This window comes from Balaenoptera physalus (genome assembly GCF_965194825.1).
Source record: "Balaenoptera physalus genome assembly, chromosome: 6".
Classification (NCBI taxonomy): domain Eukaryota; kingdom Metazoa; phylum Chordata; class Mammalia; order Artiodactyla; family Balaenopteridae; genus Balaenoptera; species Balaenoptera physalus.
The window spans coordinates 134,131,054-134,148,826 of record NC_138885.1 but is presented as its reverse complement, the minus strand read 5'-3'; the positions used below and the strand labels follow the sequence as shown (position 1 = coordinate 134,148,826).

At 47.7% G+C, this 17,773-nt stretch overlaps 1 protein-coding gene across 14 annotated transcripts in view; it reads right to left on the bottom strand.

The window, feature by feature from the left end:
- Positions 1-17,773, bottom strand: part of AGAP1 (ArfGAP with GTPase domain, ankyrin repeat and PH domain 1) — a 550,747-nt gene that overhangs the window by 201,158 nt on the left and 331,816 nt on the right. For all 14 annotated transcript variants that reach the window (XM_082466340.1, XM_082466341.1, XM_082466330.1 and 11 more), the window contains exon 10: positions 8,509-8,613. In XM_082466340.1, coding sequence (XP_082322466.1) covers positions 8,509-8,613 — 105 coding nt within the window. The remainder of the gene's footprint in view (positions 1-8,508; positions 8,614-17,773) is intronic.

The following is a 17,773-nucleotide window of genomic DNA, read 5'->3' as shown; positions in this document are numbered from 1 at the left end:
AGCAGCAGACACACTTGGGATTTTCGGTGCTTCTCAGAGCTGACTCCTGCCGGTCTGAGAAACTCTTGCAGAAACACCTGTCGCGGTCCAATGTACTTGTCGCAGCCCGATGTACCGTTTACAAACCCTTTCCCACTTGTCTGAAACAGGCAGTAAGACTAGAGAACAGAAGTGCTCATTTGTTGCCATAAAGCTCCAGACCTTTGCTCCCTGATGCCTACATATTTTCCTAACCTACTTGTACATGGACTGTTCTGGGTTCCAATACTGTTCTAAGATTTTATGGCATCCGTATAATGCCATTTGTGTGTGTGTTCTCTTCCGACCCCGACGTAAGCTGATCTATTCTTAGGGAGGTCTAGTTGTGCAGTGTGGGTGGCTTTCTCCGTCCCAGTCTCACCAGAATTTTTAAAGCAGAGCCAGGATCACCAAGGACAGGTGTGGAGCGCAGGCCGCCTAGGAGCAAAGACTTGACATGAAGCTCCAGAGTAGCCATGCCCCCTGCCACGTGGCCCCTACGTCCGGGCCTGTGTGCTGAGCCCGTGCTAGCCCTGGGCAGACGGGGGACCGGGCACAGTCCTTGCCCTCGGTGAGGCTACACTAGACGAAGCGGTACCGACGTGAGAGGCGCCAGGACAGGTGGGCAGCCTGGGAACCAGGTGTACCTCCCGTGGACAAAGGGCATGAAGGTCCACCTGCATGACGAGCATCAGACCAGAAACACAAGAAGCCAGACTGGAGAGGAACGTACAGACCGAGGACAGCTTCCGGCACCGCGGCTTCTACAGGGGTAGCAAGATCCCGTAATCGTTCATCACAGAACGAAGCAGGTTGACTGCCGCGCTGTGACACAGCCAGGACACGCCAGACACCATCTTCTCAGAAAGGGAGGCCTGACTTCTCTCTCAGGGTTGTCAGTCATTCCATGACTCAAAGCTTCTGCGTCTGGAAATCTGGGCTTGGAATCTGTCTGTCTAGCCCTGTAGCCTGGCTTCTGCAATGTTCTGGGGAAAACAAGGGAGAGGTTTTCCGCGTGTAACTCAATTCACCACCTCAAGAGATGGGGGTCTCCCTTCACGGGTGTGCAGCGGGCTGAAGGGACTGATTCTTAGGGAATGCTCAATCCTCAAGTAAAACGTCCCCATTTTATGTGAGGACTGTGTTATCTTATATTATTTTTTACTTTTGGCCGCACCTTGAGGCTTGTGGGATCCTAGTTCCCTGACCAGGGATTGAACCCGGGCCCTTGGCAGTGAAACCGGAAGAGTCCTAACAACTGGACTGCCAGGGAATTCCCAGGATTGTGTTATCTTAAATGACAGTTACCAGTAGTGGGTACAGGCAAGAGTTGTTCTTCTTACAACAAAAGGTATCTTCCTTTTTACCTTTAACTATTTCTTTTGAGAAGCATACCTACTTAGGAAAGCATCTCACATCTTTTTGTTATTTTGGCATCCGTATCAGTAAACAAGTGGATTTTTCTGCCTGATTTTGAAACTAGGAACTTATACTGAAATCAGCATTCTGATGACAGTTCAGAGTTCAAGTCCATGGGGAAAAAAACAAGGAAATGTCAGCAACCTGCAAAAGCCAAGGCTTTGTGGAGCTGGAGAATCTAAGGCACTTGATTAGGAATGAATGTCCTGTAAGAAGGAAAAGCCCAGTTCTGCAGGGCAGGGAGAAATGACAGCACCCCAGCTGCTGCTGTAACTCAGGCAACATACAGAATGGGAAAGAAATCCAGGAGGGAGGATTCCAAAAGTGTGAGCAACTCAAGCACAGGTCAGCCAGGTGGGCTGTCCACACCTGCCACGTGTACCCAGGAGGAAGCCGGGAGAACCTTCCTGGTCCGGGCACCATAAAGTCCTTGGCTTGACCTGCAGCCAAGAGAGAACTCTTACAGGTCCACTCAGGAATCCCCCCGCACACACCTTTGTCAGCAGGAATTTCAGCCGTGCCCTCGACGGCAGCTCCTTCGACACGGAAGATGAATGGGTGGCGATGCTGAACTGTGCAGCCCCGAGGTCAAGTTCTTTCTCATTATCCTCCCCATTTTTCTATCAAGGTGCTCCCTAAGGCTCACATTCAAGTCCACAGAAAGGGAATCCAAGGCTCTCGGAACAGGCTGCCCTTCACCCACCCAGACTAGGAACCAGCAAAGTGTCACAAAACCTCGGGACACTAAGACGTGTCTCCCCCAAAAAAGTTAAGCAGGTAGGGCTTTTTAAAGGTCTTATAGTTGTACAGTTTTTCCGAGGATCAAAAAAATATAGACCACGGACAGCAGCAGCAGAAGTCAACAGCTTGCTTTTTATTTATTTATTTTTAAAATGTGTTTATTTTTATTTATCTATTTTTGGCTGTGTTGGGTCTTCGTTGCCGCGCGTGGGCTTTCTCTAGTTGCAGCGAGTGGGGGCTACTCTTCATCGCAGTGCGCAGGCTTCTCATTGCGGTGGCTTCTCTCGTCGCGGAGCATGGGCTCTAGGCTCGCAGGCTTCAGTAGTTGTGGCGCACAGACTTAGTTGCTCCGCGGCATGTGGGATCTTCCCGGACCAGGGCTCGAACCCGTGTCCCCTGCATTGGCAGGCGGATTCTTAACCACTGCGCCACCAGGGAAGCCCAACAGCTTGCTTTTTACTATTTCAGTCTTATTTATATAGTTAGGGTTGTCTTTGCAAAATGCCACGTGGAGATGAAAGAGCAGTTAAGCTGGTCAGTCCTGAAGCACAGGTGACCAACTTCTCCCAGTTGCCTGGGACTTCCCAGGTTTTAGCACTGGACGTCCTGCATCCTAGGAAAACCAGGGCAGTCGGATACTCTACAAAGCCAAAGCAGCTTCGTTATCTTGGTTGAGTTTTCCATGTGTTATCTAAACTGCTTTCTAGGTTTTATTTAATTTAATAACAGCATCTTGAGAAGAAAGACGAATCAAATCAACTGGCTTGTTTTCTGAGCCCGGGTCTTCGTCTTACCATGAAACTGATCCCACCCAGCAACTCCAAACTTGGAATGGGGGGTGTCCTTAGAAGTCCAACTGACTCTGTGAGCCTCCATTTGCTAGGGGTTCCTGGTGACAATTTCAGACGCACACACTCTTGAGAGTCTGAAGTGATCTTGAGAAGACAGTAACACCAAGCATCCCCTTGCAGTTAAAGGATTCTTTCTCTGGATTTCCAGAGCAGACGCTGTGCAGCCAGTTTCTCGATGTCCACCTTAAAATGCACACTGAGAAGAAATGAAGCCTGACTGTGTGCAGAAGGGTGGGATGTGTGAGCTGAAGCTTCACAGGCAAGGTCCACCTTCTGAAAAGGCGGCAGCCCAGGCCCACCATAGACCAGGCGCTGATACACTCAGTTACAGAGACAATGCCATGGACTTGTGGGTTCCTTCAGTCCTCCCCCAGCAGCTGCTCTGCTCAGCTATTCTGCCCCTGCCATCAGACCCCATGGCTATCCTTCCCCAGGGCAGGAACCACCGATCTTTAGGAACACCTAGGTTGAAATCCACCATCACTTCTCCCTCCTATGCCTGCATCTCCTCCTCTCTACCTACAATGCAGGAGGGAGGGGGACCCCATGAGCCCAAGCCAGCCACTGCTGACGGCCCCTGAGCCTCTGGGGAAGAGCGGAAGCAGGCCAAGAGGGGTGGCAGTGGGCGAAGGGTGGGGTTGGGACTTCATGGACCACAGAGTGAGTAAATCTGGGGTCCAGAGGCATCACTGATATCAACTTGTAGGGAACTTTCTCCGTCTGGGTGGGATCAATGTTTGGCCCACTGTCCCTCTGATTTCCAGATGATCACTTCGTATGATCTGGCCACACACAGGCGATTCTATTCCACTGCTCCGAGAAGGTCTCTCCTCCCTAAGAGAACTGTTTAAGGTTTTCAACGACAGGAAACATGCCTGGGGTGAAAAAGCTTCCTTCAATGACGTCTATCTGCGGTACAGGGAAGGCTTAGGGACGCCTGTGCTACAGAAATGGCAGAATGAGGCCAAGCTGTGTGTCAGAGGGAGCAAGGATTTGGGGCTCCTAAATAATCTGTGTAGGAGCTGAGATGAGGCTTGGGGTGAAAAACAGAAAGACACATCCGGGATGATGCCGTCAAACTGGGCCGACTTTGAGGGCTTGGGAAGAAGATGTGAGTGTGAAAGGATGTGCCAGAAGGAAAGGGAAATCTGAAGCTATGGTGACCAGTGGGAAGTGATGTCCTGGGGACACCACCTGAGGTCCCTTTCTATTAATCTTGTGCATGTGAGCTCTGACGGGGACAGGCCACCCAGGGGGACCAGCGTCAGATCCCCTGGCAGCTGACCCATTCCAAGCACTCAGTGAACTTGGTCTCACACCAACCCCACTGCCGGCTGCAAAGCTGAGGCCCCCCAGTTTCATGACTGCCAGCCTGTTTCTGAAGCCACCGTTTCTGAGAAGCCAGAGCATGTCATCCTGCTAGGATTCCACAAGCTGAGCACACAGCTGGGGCCACACACTGACAGTTTATTTTGTCCAAAGGCTGGGTCTGTTTTCTAACCCACCAACGCGTGCGAGACATCTGCTGGGATTGAAACTTGTGGTTCGGGTCCAAAGGATGATCTTTACATAAACACTTCCACAGACACCTGTGTAATAAGGAAACCGTATCTGTTTCCCTCAAGAATAGAAATGACCTCTTCTGGGAGATGTTTTTTTTAAAGGGCATCCAACGAAGACAAAAAAATACAAGAGTCGTGTGGGTGCTTTTTTTTTTTTTTTTTAAAGGAAATGGTCAGTCTCCTGCTTCCACAGCATCCAAAGTAAGTTAAAGGTAGAGCCCAGTACTGCTGGAGTATCCTGTCCAAGAAAATATCTGAGAAAACCAGCATCGCTGGCAGCCCAGGGGAGCTGAGGGGGTGATACGGCAAGGCTGGGGAAGGAGAGGCTTGTGGGGCAGTTCTGTCCAGCAGCAAACTCTGTACCTTCTCATAAACTCCTGGCCTTGCCTGCCTGTCGGTCCAGGAGTACTGGTCAGGGTGGTCATCTGGGATTTTAAATTGGCTAGCTAACAAAGGAGCTGTCTAGATAGATCAGCCCCTGCAAAGGGGGTCCAGCCTTACAGACCACGCTCTCTGATGCAGGTGATGTACTCTGAAGGTGACGCACTTTGATTGCAATAAAGCAATTCAGGGCCCTCACCACGCTGGCCTATTTCCACGCGAGCTTGATTCGGTCGTTTACTCTTGCTCCAGTCTTCCTTGTGTGCAAGACCCCGCCGAGATACTTGGGTTCATCAGGACACCACGTCGAAGGTGACTCGTGATGGAGTCAGGGTCCAGCCTGATGGGGTCCGTGTGCAGTGCATGTGTGCACAGGAAATAAACGCCTGTCCCACCAAGAAGAGAGCCACACGGCAACAGGTAAATGCTGGTTTTGAAGGGGCCGCTGGGGCTGCTACAGGCCCCACCTAACATCTGTTTGAATGATACACGTTTGATGCATCTCAGGCCTATTGCTCTCAGACGCCCAACCCCACCCCATTACAGGCGCATTACCTTATTGGAATCCCACCCTCAAAAAAGCATGCCAGTTTCCTTTTTGGTAAATAAATTACCTCATCATCAGAAGTTACGAGGATACACAGGAGCTGGCACAGTTATTCCACCAAGGACAAACACAGTCTTTGTAGAAAACTATCTGAAAATGTCAGGCTGTTTAGCCAAGTTCTTTTCCTCGGCTCCCTGGAGAGGAACAGGCTGTAGGCTCTGCTACTTGAGATCAATGCTGGTCCCCTGCTCCGTGGCCAGTACGAGGGTGATGACCGACAGTACTGAAACCCAAAGCCACCAACCTGGGCAAGATTTCCCCAACATTTAACCACTTAGGTCCTCAGCACAAGTGGCCAATGAGCTTAGAGGTCTTTCTGCCATAATACATCTTGGAGATAACCCAGGGAGTGAGTGATACAGTGTGATCAGTGTTTGAGACCATTTGGTTCTATCACCTTTTGAAATTTTCCAGACTCAAATAATGGGGCCATTCTCCATGATGCAGAACTTTGGGACTTGAATTAGCAACACATCTGCATGCTCCCAAATTTCTTATTAAGGAAAGTCAGCATTCTGCCCTTGGACATCCCCTTGAATACCTCCTCCCATCTGGAACCAAAGAATGCCAGTCTAACTCAGCTGCTGGGGATATGTAGCTCCCAACAACTTAGACAAGAACAGATCCATTCCAGGTACCTGCCAGAGAATATACCTGAAACTCACTGCCCTCTAAACCTTCACCCAAAGCTTAGCTGTACAGACAAAATCAGTGAAGGATTACAATGAAGGTCATGCCATCCTTTCATGCTCTAGTAATTCAAACCCACTTCTAGATTGAGCCACTCCCTCAGGGAACTGTGTACCTGCATCCATAATTCCAGTTCCCAAGAGACTGGCATTAACTGAAATGCACTTTAAAATGACATTGGCTCTTGCTTGCCCTACAATTACATAACAAAGCCCCACTGTGCTCCTTTTCTGGATTCCAATAATATCCATGCATACATAGGATAAAAAAAAAAAAGATGGCATTGAGGACCATCACAAGACGCAGACTGTGTGGGAGAATTTTTGAAGAACCGATGGTGATTGTATCACCAAGAGGTTGAGATGAAAAGTAAGTGGGCATCAGCCCTCCGACAGGAATGTTCCAGTACCATCTTTTGTTGTTACCATCTTTCCCCCTTGGCAAGAAGGAGCAAATGCCCCTCTGATGGCACCTGAGCTTAGCAGGTGAGCGTAAGGTGACTTCAGATGCATCGTCAATCAGATCTCACTTTTTTACTCCCCAGCAAGAAGATGGTGATTGCACGTCTCCCTCTAAGTAACATAAAGCAAAGGGGTCAATAATCAGGCTTTGCTCTCTGACGGGGTCTTTGGAAGAACTACGCCAGGGAAAGGGCAGCCTCCTTGTTGATGGGGCAGCTTTGCGGAGAGAACCCCAAAGACCTGGAGGGGGACAGGACTGTCACAGGCAGGTCTCATGGGATGGTATTAAGTCTCTGATTTGGAGGTCACTGGAGAAGCAGCCTGACTCTACTTCCCAAATAACCCCAAATAAATCAAGCACAAAGGAATTTCCTCTGTAAAAGAAGGAGTATATATCCCAAAAGTCTACTTAATGGTGAAGCATGGGAAGCATTCCATCAACAGGAGAAACACACCAGAGACACCTAAAGAAACACATGCTTTTTAACACGGTTCAGAAAGGTGAAGCCACTGCTGAAAGACAAGAGGGAAAAGGGCAATTCACCCCAGCAAGCAAATTACACAGCGAGGGTACCATTTGTTACCCATCCTATTGGAAAGGTTTTTTAAAAAGGGAAATGTCCCTGAGAGCACAGGGGAAAAAGCCAGAGGAGATGAACTGATACCGTCTTCCCAGGAATTTGGCACTACATGCCCAAAGCCCATAAAAGCACACACTGTTCAACTCAGGAAGGCTACGGCTAGGAATCTGCGGGAAATGGATGAGGGCACAGAAGTGTCAAAAGAGGAACCTGATTAGAGTTACTTACAACAGCAAAAATCATTCAACATGTAAATTTACTTGCCAAATGTCTGTTCTGGAGATACTGTTAAGTCAATTAGGGCACATGTGCAGAATGAATGTTATAGAACTATTTAAAATGGTGGCATGCATTTGCTGACATGGGAAGGTGCCTATGATCTGGCGTCGTCTAGGAGAGCAGGCCACATGCCATGTGCACAGGGGTACTGCATGCTTGTGGAAGGAGAAAGCACAGAGTATAGAAATGGCTGGGAATATACACCCCGAAATGTGAGCAGTCATGTTTTCCAGTGGGTATTTGGGGATTTTCATCTTCTTCCGTATGTTTATTTCTAACTTCTTGCCAATCACTGTGCAATTTTTTATAAGTATTTAAAATGAAAAGCTTAACACTGTGATATAATCAAACAACCAGCTAGTACTATATATTCTAATCTACGCATTTGTCTACATCAAGGCAGATAAACATCACGCAGGATTCATGGAATGTGTTGTTCCGGAATAGTCATTACACCCCATCTTCAGGTTTTACCTAAGCTTTCTAGAAGAGCTCACCGTGGGTGGAATGTCTACTTTCCCCCCAATAATGAAATTAATTGTCTTTTAATCTATCTTATAAAAATCACCAGTATAAGAGAAATTATTACACAGAGAAAACGAACTTGCCTCACAAACTGGTATGTGTTCTTATCGGACAATAAAAACTGACTCATGAATTGCATTTAATTCTTGTTTTTGCTCTCAGCTGCTCAAGCTGACCCTGGGTTCCCTAGTCTAGATGTTCAGACAGATCTCTTTTTTTTTCTCCTTTCTCTTTTACTACTTGCTCCTGTCTTTTTACTCTCACTTAAAATTTTTACTCTCATTTAAATACTACTTTAACCTCCAACAGAGCTGAAAGGTTTGACTGTGCTGGGACCCCCTCTGCCCCTCACAGCCCAACACCTGCTAATTTCTCCGAAGGAGCAACACTCACGTGTAAACTTGGATGATAGGTCAGCACACCATTGTCACACAGGGTGACGTATTTCTTTTTCCATTCTTTGTTCAGTGATTTGCCACTTCGCTTCAGCAGCATGCCCTGTAAGGAAAAAGGAGGCAGACAGAAATTAATAAATATAAATTATAAAGTCCGGTGTCCAGTTTTTAAAAAAAGAGTAGGCACATAGGTAATTTTTAAATTGTTAAACTTTCGTTTTCTCTCTGCCATCTTAAAATGGAAATGACACATTTTTAGCTTGGTAATTTGATTTTCTCCTTTCTTTTTCATACAATATATTTATAGTCAACCAATGTCCTTTTGTGTGTGTGTGGAGAACAATTTCCTTTTGTATGTGTGTGTAGAACTTAACTTTGTGACATTAATGAGTGCTAAGATATGCCACTGGTTCAACAAATATAATACAAACCATCCTGATGTGCTACATCATACCTTTTCTTATAACTAAGTTATAAGCACATGGAGCCCCTAAAGGTATTAAAAAGGAACCTACATTTCCTTTTCTAAAAATAAGACAGTAACCATATTCTTACCTTATGATATTTACAAATAAGAACATTTTTTTTACAGTTTTTCATTTCAGATCTTAATTTATTAAAAATGAAATTCCATTTGCAAACATAGCAACGGCATTTAATAGATGAACTGTGTATAATTTACTTTAACCCATTTTTAATGAAATCACATTAGAGCTTCTTGAAAACCATTCAAAACTTGAAACCAACACACTTCTGAAGTATATTTAATCCAGTCTTCCTTAGATGACTGATGAGAATTTATTCTTGTTTTAACTACCAATTCCCAGCAAACCTTCCGCCTTGTTTGTAGGTTTTCCTGAGTTAACAAAATCGAAGGCAGGGGGCTTCCCTGGTGGCGCAGTGGTTGAGAGTCTGCCTGCTAATGCAGGGGACACGGGTTCGAGCCCTGGTCTGGGAAGATCCCACATGCCGCAGAGTAACTAGGCCCGTGAGCCACAGCTACTGAGCCTGCGCGTCTGGAGCCTGTGCTCCGCAACAAGAGAGGCCGCGATGGTGAGAGGCCCGCGCACCGCGATGAAGAGTGGCCCCCGCTCGCTGCAACTAGAGAAAGCCCTCGCACGGAAACGAAGACCCAACACAGCCAAAAATAAATAAATAAATAAATTAATTAATTTAAAAAGAAAACCGAAGGCAGCCCTGAGCTCTGCCAGGCCCAACACCTTGACTCTGCACTTTCTCTTTCCCTTTTGGGGCTTCGCGCCGTCCTTACTCAATTTCAACTTGAGCTCTCATATCTGGATTCGTCTGACTCTTGTTCACAGAGAAGAAGGAAAACAGAAGAATCTCCTTCCTTGCTCTTCCTCTTGCTGCCCATTTATAAACCTACATGATGATAATTATGACTGCGAAAGCATAAGACTAATGCTAGTGAATTCACCCAGATCGAGGCAGAAAGAAAGTTGTAAGTTCGAGATAGAATCCGACACCTTAAAGAAGCAGAGGCATCCTGAGTCCCCTTGGGAATTTTTACCAGCCTCCGTCCGCCTCCTGATTCTATTGATCAGGAACCCAAACACAAGAAGAAAATCAAGTAAGCGTTTTTTATGCAACAGAATTAAGTTCCAATTAATTACCAATATCGTGACATTGTTTTTACACCAGATTTTACAAATGTAATGGACAACTCGGGACTCCGACCACAAATGTCTACTGTCGCTGAAAGAAAACATTTCAAAGTCTGAGGCAACCGACAAGTAAACCTTTGGAAGAGCACTTCTTTCCAAGTGCTTACTTAAAGAAAGCACGTGACATAAAGCTGCAGACCTTGATTTCTTGGAATCTCAACCAATACAAACCAAACATGGCACAGAGACCGACAAAGGGAACCAGGCCCAGAGGAAACTTTTACTTACAAACCAAGGCGACACAAGTTCCAGGACACAGTAAGAACCAGTGGGAGAGGGGTGGCCGCCACTGGTGACAATGAATTAGTGATAATGAAAAGGCAACACTTAAAATCATGAAATGTCCCTCCCTGCTGGGATTTCTAAGATATTAAAACTCAGCATAGGGCTTCCCTGGTGGCGCAGTGGTTGAGAATCTGCCTGCCAATGCAGGGGACACGGGTTCGAGCCCTGGTCTGGGAAGATCCCACATGCCGCCAAGCAACTAGACCCGTGAGCCACAACTACTGAGCCTGCGCGTCTGGAGCCTGTGCTCCGCAACGAAAGGCCACGATAGTGAGAGGCCCGCGCGCCGCGATAGTGAGAAGCCCGCGCACCGCGATGAAGAGTGGCCCCCGCTTGCCGCAACTAGAGAAAACCCTCACACAGAAACGAAGACCCAACACAGACAAAAATATAAATAAATAAATAAATAAAAATTAAAAACAAAACAAAACAAAACTCAGCATAACAAAACATGACACAAGTTCTCCTGCAGGCTCACATTTTCCCACCGCCATCCATTTTCGCTGGAATTCCAACAATACCAGGGGCTGGGGTTACTACGTGTCATTGGTAGCTGGGCGCTGCCCTGGGCCTCAGAAAGCTTTTCCTCCAGCCTCAAACGAAATGCAGGCCGCAGGTCACACCCCGGGGCTCCGTGCAGATGGACGTTCAGAAGTCTTTCAGCTAGCTGGTGGGCACGTTCAGAAGCAAATCCTACACTCCCCGGTGAAAGGTATAAAGACTTATTTCTTAAGGGAATAAAGGGAAAATTCATCAGGAGGCCACGTGAAGAGACGACGTCATAGTTTTCTGGGAAATTAAATTAGGCCAATTTGTTTGGTCCTAGGAAAACTTCATGTCTTGTTGGAAAAAAAAAAATCCAAATCTTGACAATCTTAAATAAATTCCGTGGTTCACCTCGGAGGATTATCTCTGATTACATGTACTATTCAAATGCTGCAACATTCAGCAGACCTGAACACCCTGGTGGCCTAGGAACCGTATTTCTGCCCTTCAGCCTTGGCCCCAGCTGGGCTTATTATCCCACCCCTCAGAGCCCACCCCCCCCAAGACTGCAGTAGAGACTGAACCGATTGGCCGCCTGGCTCCCCACGTCACGTTGCACGCAAGATGGGGTCGCCCAGCTGCTGGTCTGGGCAGAGCTGGACCAGGGAAGGCGCACTTTTCTTTCAGTGGCCTGAGCGCTAGCAGGTGCTGATGCGTTTCTAAGCGTCGTCATGTCCTCTCTCTCACTCGCTCCCCGTAAGAAGCAGGGCAGGGGTAGCAGAGTTACGACGGCTCCCTCGTTACAGACATGTACTCTGACCACAGAGGTAAGGGAGCTCGTTAGTGATGGGAAGTGACAGGACCAGCCACCGTGCCCTCTTCATTCCTGCCATTGTACTGGGCTGCTAAGTTCTGGCCTGTAGGCAATGACCACAATGGTCAAACCAACCAGTGTCCCCAGCACTGCCGGGCCTACAGCCTTCGGTCGCGAAGCACCAGCCCCTCCTCCCAGGGCACGAATCCCAAACCTGAGAGCGGCGGGTCACCCAGCATCCTGGCAGGCACCTCCAGTCCGGTTCCTCTCTTGAGAGGGCACTGAGAATCCAGGATTGCAAGGGAATATAAAATACCAGTAGCATTCGGTCTGGTATTTTATATCCACGCAGTGAAAGAACAGATAAGCACCATTCTAACACGAACAAACTCACATCTGTTCCTGAAAATACATTGTATATGGATCCAGAGGTAGGGGTTTCTGTTGGCTAAATCTTAAGAGTACCCTGAAAATGCCCTAAACTCTGAGTGTCCTGGAGAGAGGGGAGACCGGGACGAGGATTTATGGAAGCAAATCTCCAGCTTACTAAAAGATTCCAGGAAGCGGGTGGTCGGGCTGTTGCAAGTGGAGAAGGCCAGACCTCTTGATGGGGTGGAGAAGGTCAACGAGGCACAGCGGAGCCAACGGTCCAGGAACGGCGCCCCGGACTGAGCAGGGAACGCAGGGTCTGCGTCTGCGTTTCCAGATTTCCTGATGACCCAAGAGAAGAAGAAAAACTGGAGCTTTATGCGACGGCTCCTTACTTTAGAATGTCAGCAACGGGTTATACACCATCTGTGTGTAGTTCAGGCCAAACCCAACACGTCTGCAGGCCAGACGCAGGCACCTCTGTGTCTGCGACCTCCGGCCAAGAGTTAGCAGAAGGCGGTAGCGGGGTCTGGACCAAGGTGCTGGACCTCCCACGGCTGGGCCACGTGGGACCTCCATCCTATCACCCAGACAGCAGCCATCCACAGGCTTGCACGTCCCGGAAGGGGAGTCCCAGGAAAGCCCAGGGCTGTGGATTAACGCCCACAGCTCTGGACGTCAGGGTCCACTTCTGCACTTACATGTGTGAACCTTCAGAAGAGGTCAGCCAAAACCCTAGGAGAGACCAGCAAACTGTGTGGTCTCTCCATAAATAATCAAAAGAGCCCCATCCTGAAAAACATGATGAGACACGAGGTCTTTGATGAGTCGAGGGCGCGGGAGGCAGCAAGCAGGATGAACTTTTGCAATCAGAGGCTCAATTGAACTTCAAATGAGGAGACTCAGGAAACAGCTTCTGTGGATTAAAGATGTGTTTCCTTTTGCTTTCCTTCTATTTTTTTTCTTAAATTAATTCTGAACCCTGATTTTTAGAGAGTATTTGTATCAAGTGGGAATCACAGAATTTCAGAATCACAAGAGACTCTGAAAGTCAAACCATTCCATCCTGAATCTGCTAGACCAATATTTGTGCTTGATCCCTGCCCGGGGTCACCCTGCTCAAGAATCCCTGGGGACAGTGAACCCATGGGCCTGGACCCCTAGAGCTGCCTGAGCAGGGCTCCGCTGCCCTCCGGGGGGCGAGCCTCGTCTGTAACTCTGGAGTGCAGCCTGCCCCCAGCTTGCCCTTCTTTTGAGGGACCAAGGACAATTGCCACAAAGGCCCTATGAGATGTCACATAGCTACACAGCCAAGCCCCGGACTCCTCCCAGAGCAAAAGGTTCCAGACACGGTGGGGCTCTCCTCTGAGCACAGACAGCATTCCCCCGAAGTGCTGAAGGGAGAGAACCCATCACCTCCCTTTAGGACAGACTTCTACCGACGAAGCAGGATGCTCTAACATGCCAGCAGCCCCTCACTGCAGGCTGAGCCCCTAGACTGGATCCCCCCATGCTTCTGCCATCCCAGACTTACACAATTTCTACTCTAACTACCAGGAAAATGGAAAACCCTAAAAATAGTTCATTTTAAACTTTTGAAGGACACGAAGCCCTGATCCCACAAGCTAGAAGATGACAGAGGCCGGAAGGCGCTCTGCCAGAGACACACGGGCGGGCAGCTCCCATCAGCGAGTGTAAATGGCCCTTCTGATTCTAAGTCTCTTTGATTCTGTGTGACCCAGGGCAAAACCGCACGGCGGAATGTCAAAATGTATACTTGGTCTATCTTTCAGATGCCACTTTTGTACATGTAGAAACGATTTCCTGCTTAAGATCGTTTCTCGTGGACCAGCTATCCCAGTGTAGACGTCAATTACAGTTAATGCTTTATTTGAATTTCGCATGGCTTATGCACCTGTTTTTAAAATTTTTTATTTCAGAACAATATTGGGCTCATTGTGAGCCACACGCTGCTCTAAGAGCCTTACAAGTAAGTATTAACTCACTGAAAGCTTATGACGACCTGATGGTAATGACTATGACTATCCCCATTTTACAGATGAGGCCACTGAGGCACAGAGAGGCTACGTAACTTGCCCAACTCACACAGCCAGCTTGGTAGCTGATTTCAAGACAGCTTCCAATGCACCAGGCTTCGCGGTATTCGTGTCCCTGTGTAAATCATCCCACACTGACTCGGGGGTGCCTGAGACTCACTTTAACCAACAGTAGCAGCTGAAGTGACGCTACCTACGCTGGGTTTAAACCTTAAGAAATCCTGGCAGCTTCTGCTTCGGGGAGCTCTGACCAGGAAGCCATGCTGTGCTCTGTCCACAGTCCTGAACCACAGAATTACAAGAAATAATAATAGTTTTTTCAAATCATTAGGGTTTGGGGTAGAGTATTAGGCAAAAATAGACTAGAAAAACACAACTAGCATCCTGCATTGCTGTAACAAAAATCAAAAACACGTGTCACTGGCTTGGAACCAGGCAGCTGGCTGAGGCTGGCAGGGACTGAACAGCTGGAAGGACCGTGAGGAAAATGCTCCCTGAGGTTGGAGAAAGGGGTGCGACTTGTGCGCTGGCAGGACGGACAGTTAGCAGACCTGCTCCCTGTGGGAACACGCAGCACAGCCAGGATGTGTAGTGAACCCCTGGATGGATGTGGCTAAGATTTCCCAGCAGAATGCCAAACACGCTAACTTATCTGATGAGCTCTGATGAGTCTGGGAGGAGGGAGAGGAGATCAAGGTAGTTTTCAAGCAGAATTAGAAAAAATATTTCTGATTTAAAAACCTCACTGGACCAGACCACGAGAAAAACTGTTTCTCAATCCCAGCTTCTCCTGCAGTGGAAAACTCTGAGAGTAAGAACTGGCCTCAGAACAAAGATCGAATCCAGGGAATGGCAGGAGATGTGATCTCAGAATAAAGACCCCACCAAGAGTGTGGCAGTCAGAACCCCTTCTTGAGAACTCAGAAGGATTTAAGGTAGACCCTTCCCATTACCAGAAGACCTATGGATTAAAGACAGGAACCTGTGGATTGGCTTTTGCCTAATGGAAAAAATTTGTAATTTGATACAAAGGACACCCACAAGGTTTTTAAAGGAATTACACCACTTTGGACTAAAAAGCACAAAGGGGACTTCCCTGGTGGCGCAGTGGTTAAGAATCCACCTGCCAATGCAGGGGACTCGGGTTCAAGCCCTGGTCTGGGAAGATCCCACATGCCACAGAGCAACTAAGCCCATGAGCCACAACTACTGAGCCTGCGCTCTAGAGCCCGTGAGCCAGAACTACTGAGCCCGCATGCCACAACTACTGAAGCCCGTGCACCTAGAGCCTGTGCTCCGCAACAAAGAGAAGCCACAGCAATGAGAAGCCCATGCACCGCAACGAAGAGTAGCCCCTGCTCACCGCAACTAGGGAAAGCCCGCACGCAGCAACAAAGACCCAAAGCAACCAAAAATAAATAAATAAATAAATTCATTTAAAGAATAAAATGAAATAAAATAAAAAGCACAGAGAAGGTTCAAAATGAAAAGAGGCCCTGGGCTTTCAACCCAAGTTCAGGCTGAGAAAGCTATGTAGCTGTACACAGGCCATTTCTTATGGAGAAGGAAGGTTGACTCAGATAGCAGAGCCCAGGGCCAAGGAGGATACCCCTGGAAGCAGAACACACCCTGTGCTGTGGACCAGTAATATCTACAGGTGTTCTGTTCCTCTCCTCCTTTTTGGAATGAGGTACCTGCTGTGGTTCTCCTGTGCCGGTGTCAGCACTGTGTGTGTGCGTGCGTGTGTGTTTATGTGTACGATAACTTGTCCCTTGAGTACCTGGTCTTCAGATGGAAAGGTCATATCCCAGGTGCCTCATCTACATGTGCACCTGATGTAGATGACAATCTTGGATTCAAGGCTGAGCCAGATGCCATGATGGAATGAGACTTTGTGAATCTGGGGACAGGGTTAGGGTACTTTGCACGTGGGAGGGCAGATTGAAGTAGCTAGTCTCCAAAGATGACCCTCAAAAACTCAGCTCACTCTGTCATCCCAGGCCCTCAGACTCAATTTAACTAGTAGAATGTGGTGGGAATGACGCTATTGTTCTGGCCGAAGCCTGAAGAAGGCCTAGAAGCTCCTGTTTTTGTGCCCTTGGGAGCCCTAGCTTCCTTGTAAGAAATTGGACCACTTTTCTAGGGAGACAGTGAAAAGGGAGAGACCCTGAGACTACATGGAGGAGAGTTGGGGTCTCGGATACACGATGGTCGTTGACCTGCTGGCGTCAACCCCCAGCCGTATGAGCCACGTCTGCTGAGGCAACAGATGTGACTGAAGAAATCATCTTGTATGCCCCAGCCCTAGAAGGCATTTTGTGGAGCTGAAACGAGCTGTCCCCAACATCCCTGCTCCAAATTCCAGACCCACAGAGTCATGAGCAATAATAAAATGGTTACTGTTTTAAACCACTATGATTTGGGTTAATTACCAGCAACAGATAACCAATGCAGTGGGAAGAGCCGGGAGCAATAGTCTATCCTCATAACCGGAAGCTACACCACCTCCTTGTGAATCATTTCACCCTCCAGACCAATTTCAAAGCTTTAACATCTCTTACTAGTTTGCATAGTAAGAAATTTAAGGGCTTTGTGACATCTCAAATATTCCTCTTCTCTTACTTAGAAATGGCAAACGTTGATCTAATTGCTACCACCTCATTCATTTACTGATGCATCAGAAAGACTGATTTTTAATGATCTACAACCAAAACATCAGATTCTAGGCAGGCATTTCTTGCTTTTTTGGCTCAGGGAACTCTGTCTATGGTGGAGCAAAGAGTAGAACTGTCTTTTGGCTGCAATCTCTTTATTAGTCATGTGCATTCTCTGCGTAGTCCCAAGCGGTCATTGAAAGCCAAAAGCAATGTTAAGTGTACAGGCTTTAAATAACTTACAAAGTTAATGTAATGAATGTAAGTGCTATCTAAGGTCCATCACTCAGTGCCCGCTGCAGCCCCAAGCTGTGATAAAACACCACTCATAAATATATATTAAAACTCTGTTCGATAGCAATTATTTGCCAACAAAGATTTACTGATTGCATTAGAGACTGGGGGTCTAAAGCAGGCAAATCAGTCTTTGTTTTGAGTTGCAGGGACCAGTGGCGTTGGCGTCTGTGAGCACAGAGATCATCACGACACCGGGGGAACATTTAACAGCCAGGGTCCTACGAGGCAACGGAGGCTGCGCCACGGAAAGATCAGACCATCGACAGACACATCCACGAAGCACTGATCTTTGCTCTGAGGCAGCATTTCTCATCTGCTTTAACAGCCACTGGAGGCCATGCATGCATCTGACTGAAAGCAAAGGAGAGGCCATGTGTGATTCAGCAGTGATATAAATTGAATTATCCTGCTGCACTTGAGGGGGTGCCAATAGCTTCCTAATTACCAAGTTCAAAAAGACGATAGTTTTTCCAGGGTTTGAAACCATCCACACAAGTTCAGAAATGTTTAGTATTTCTGCTTCTAAAAAAGAAGTGCGGTTTGAGTCCTTCTTTGGTTCTACAATGAACACCTGTTAAGGGTGCCTCCGTGACTTTATGATTCGCATTCTTAGTAC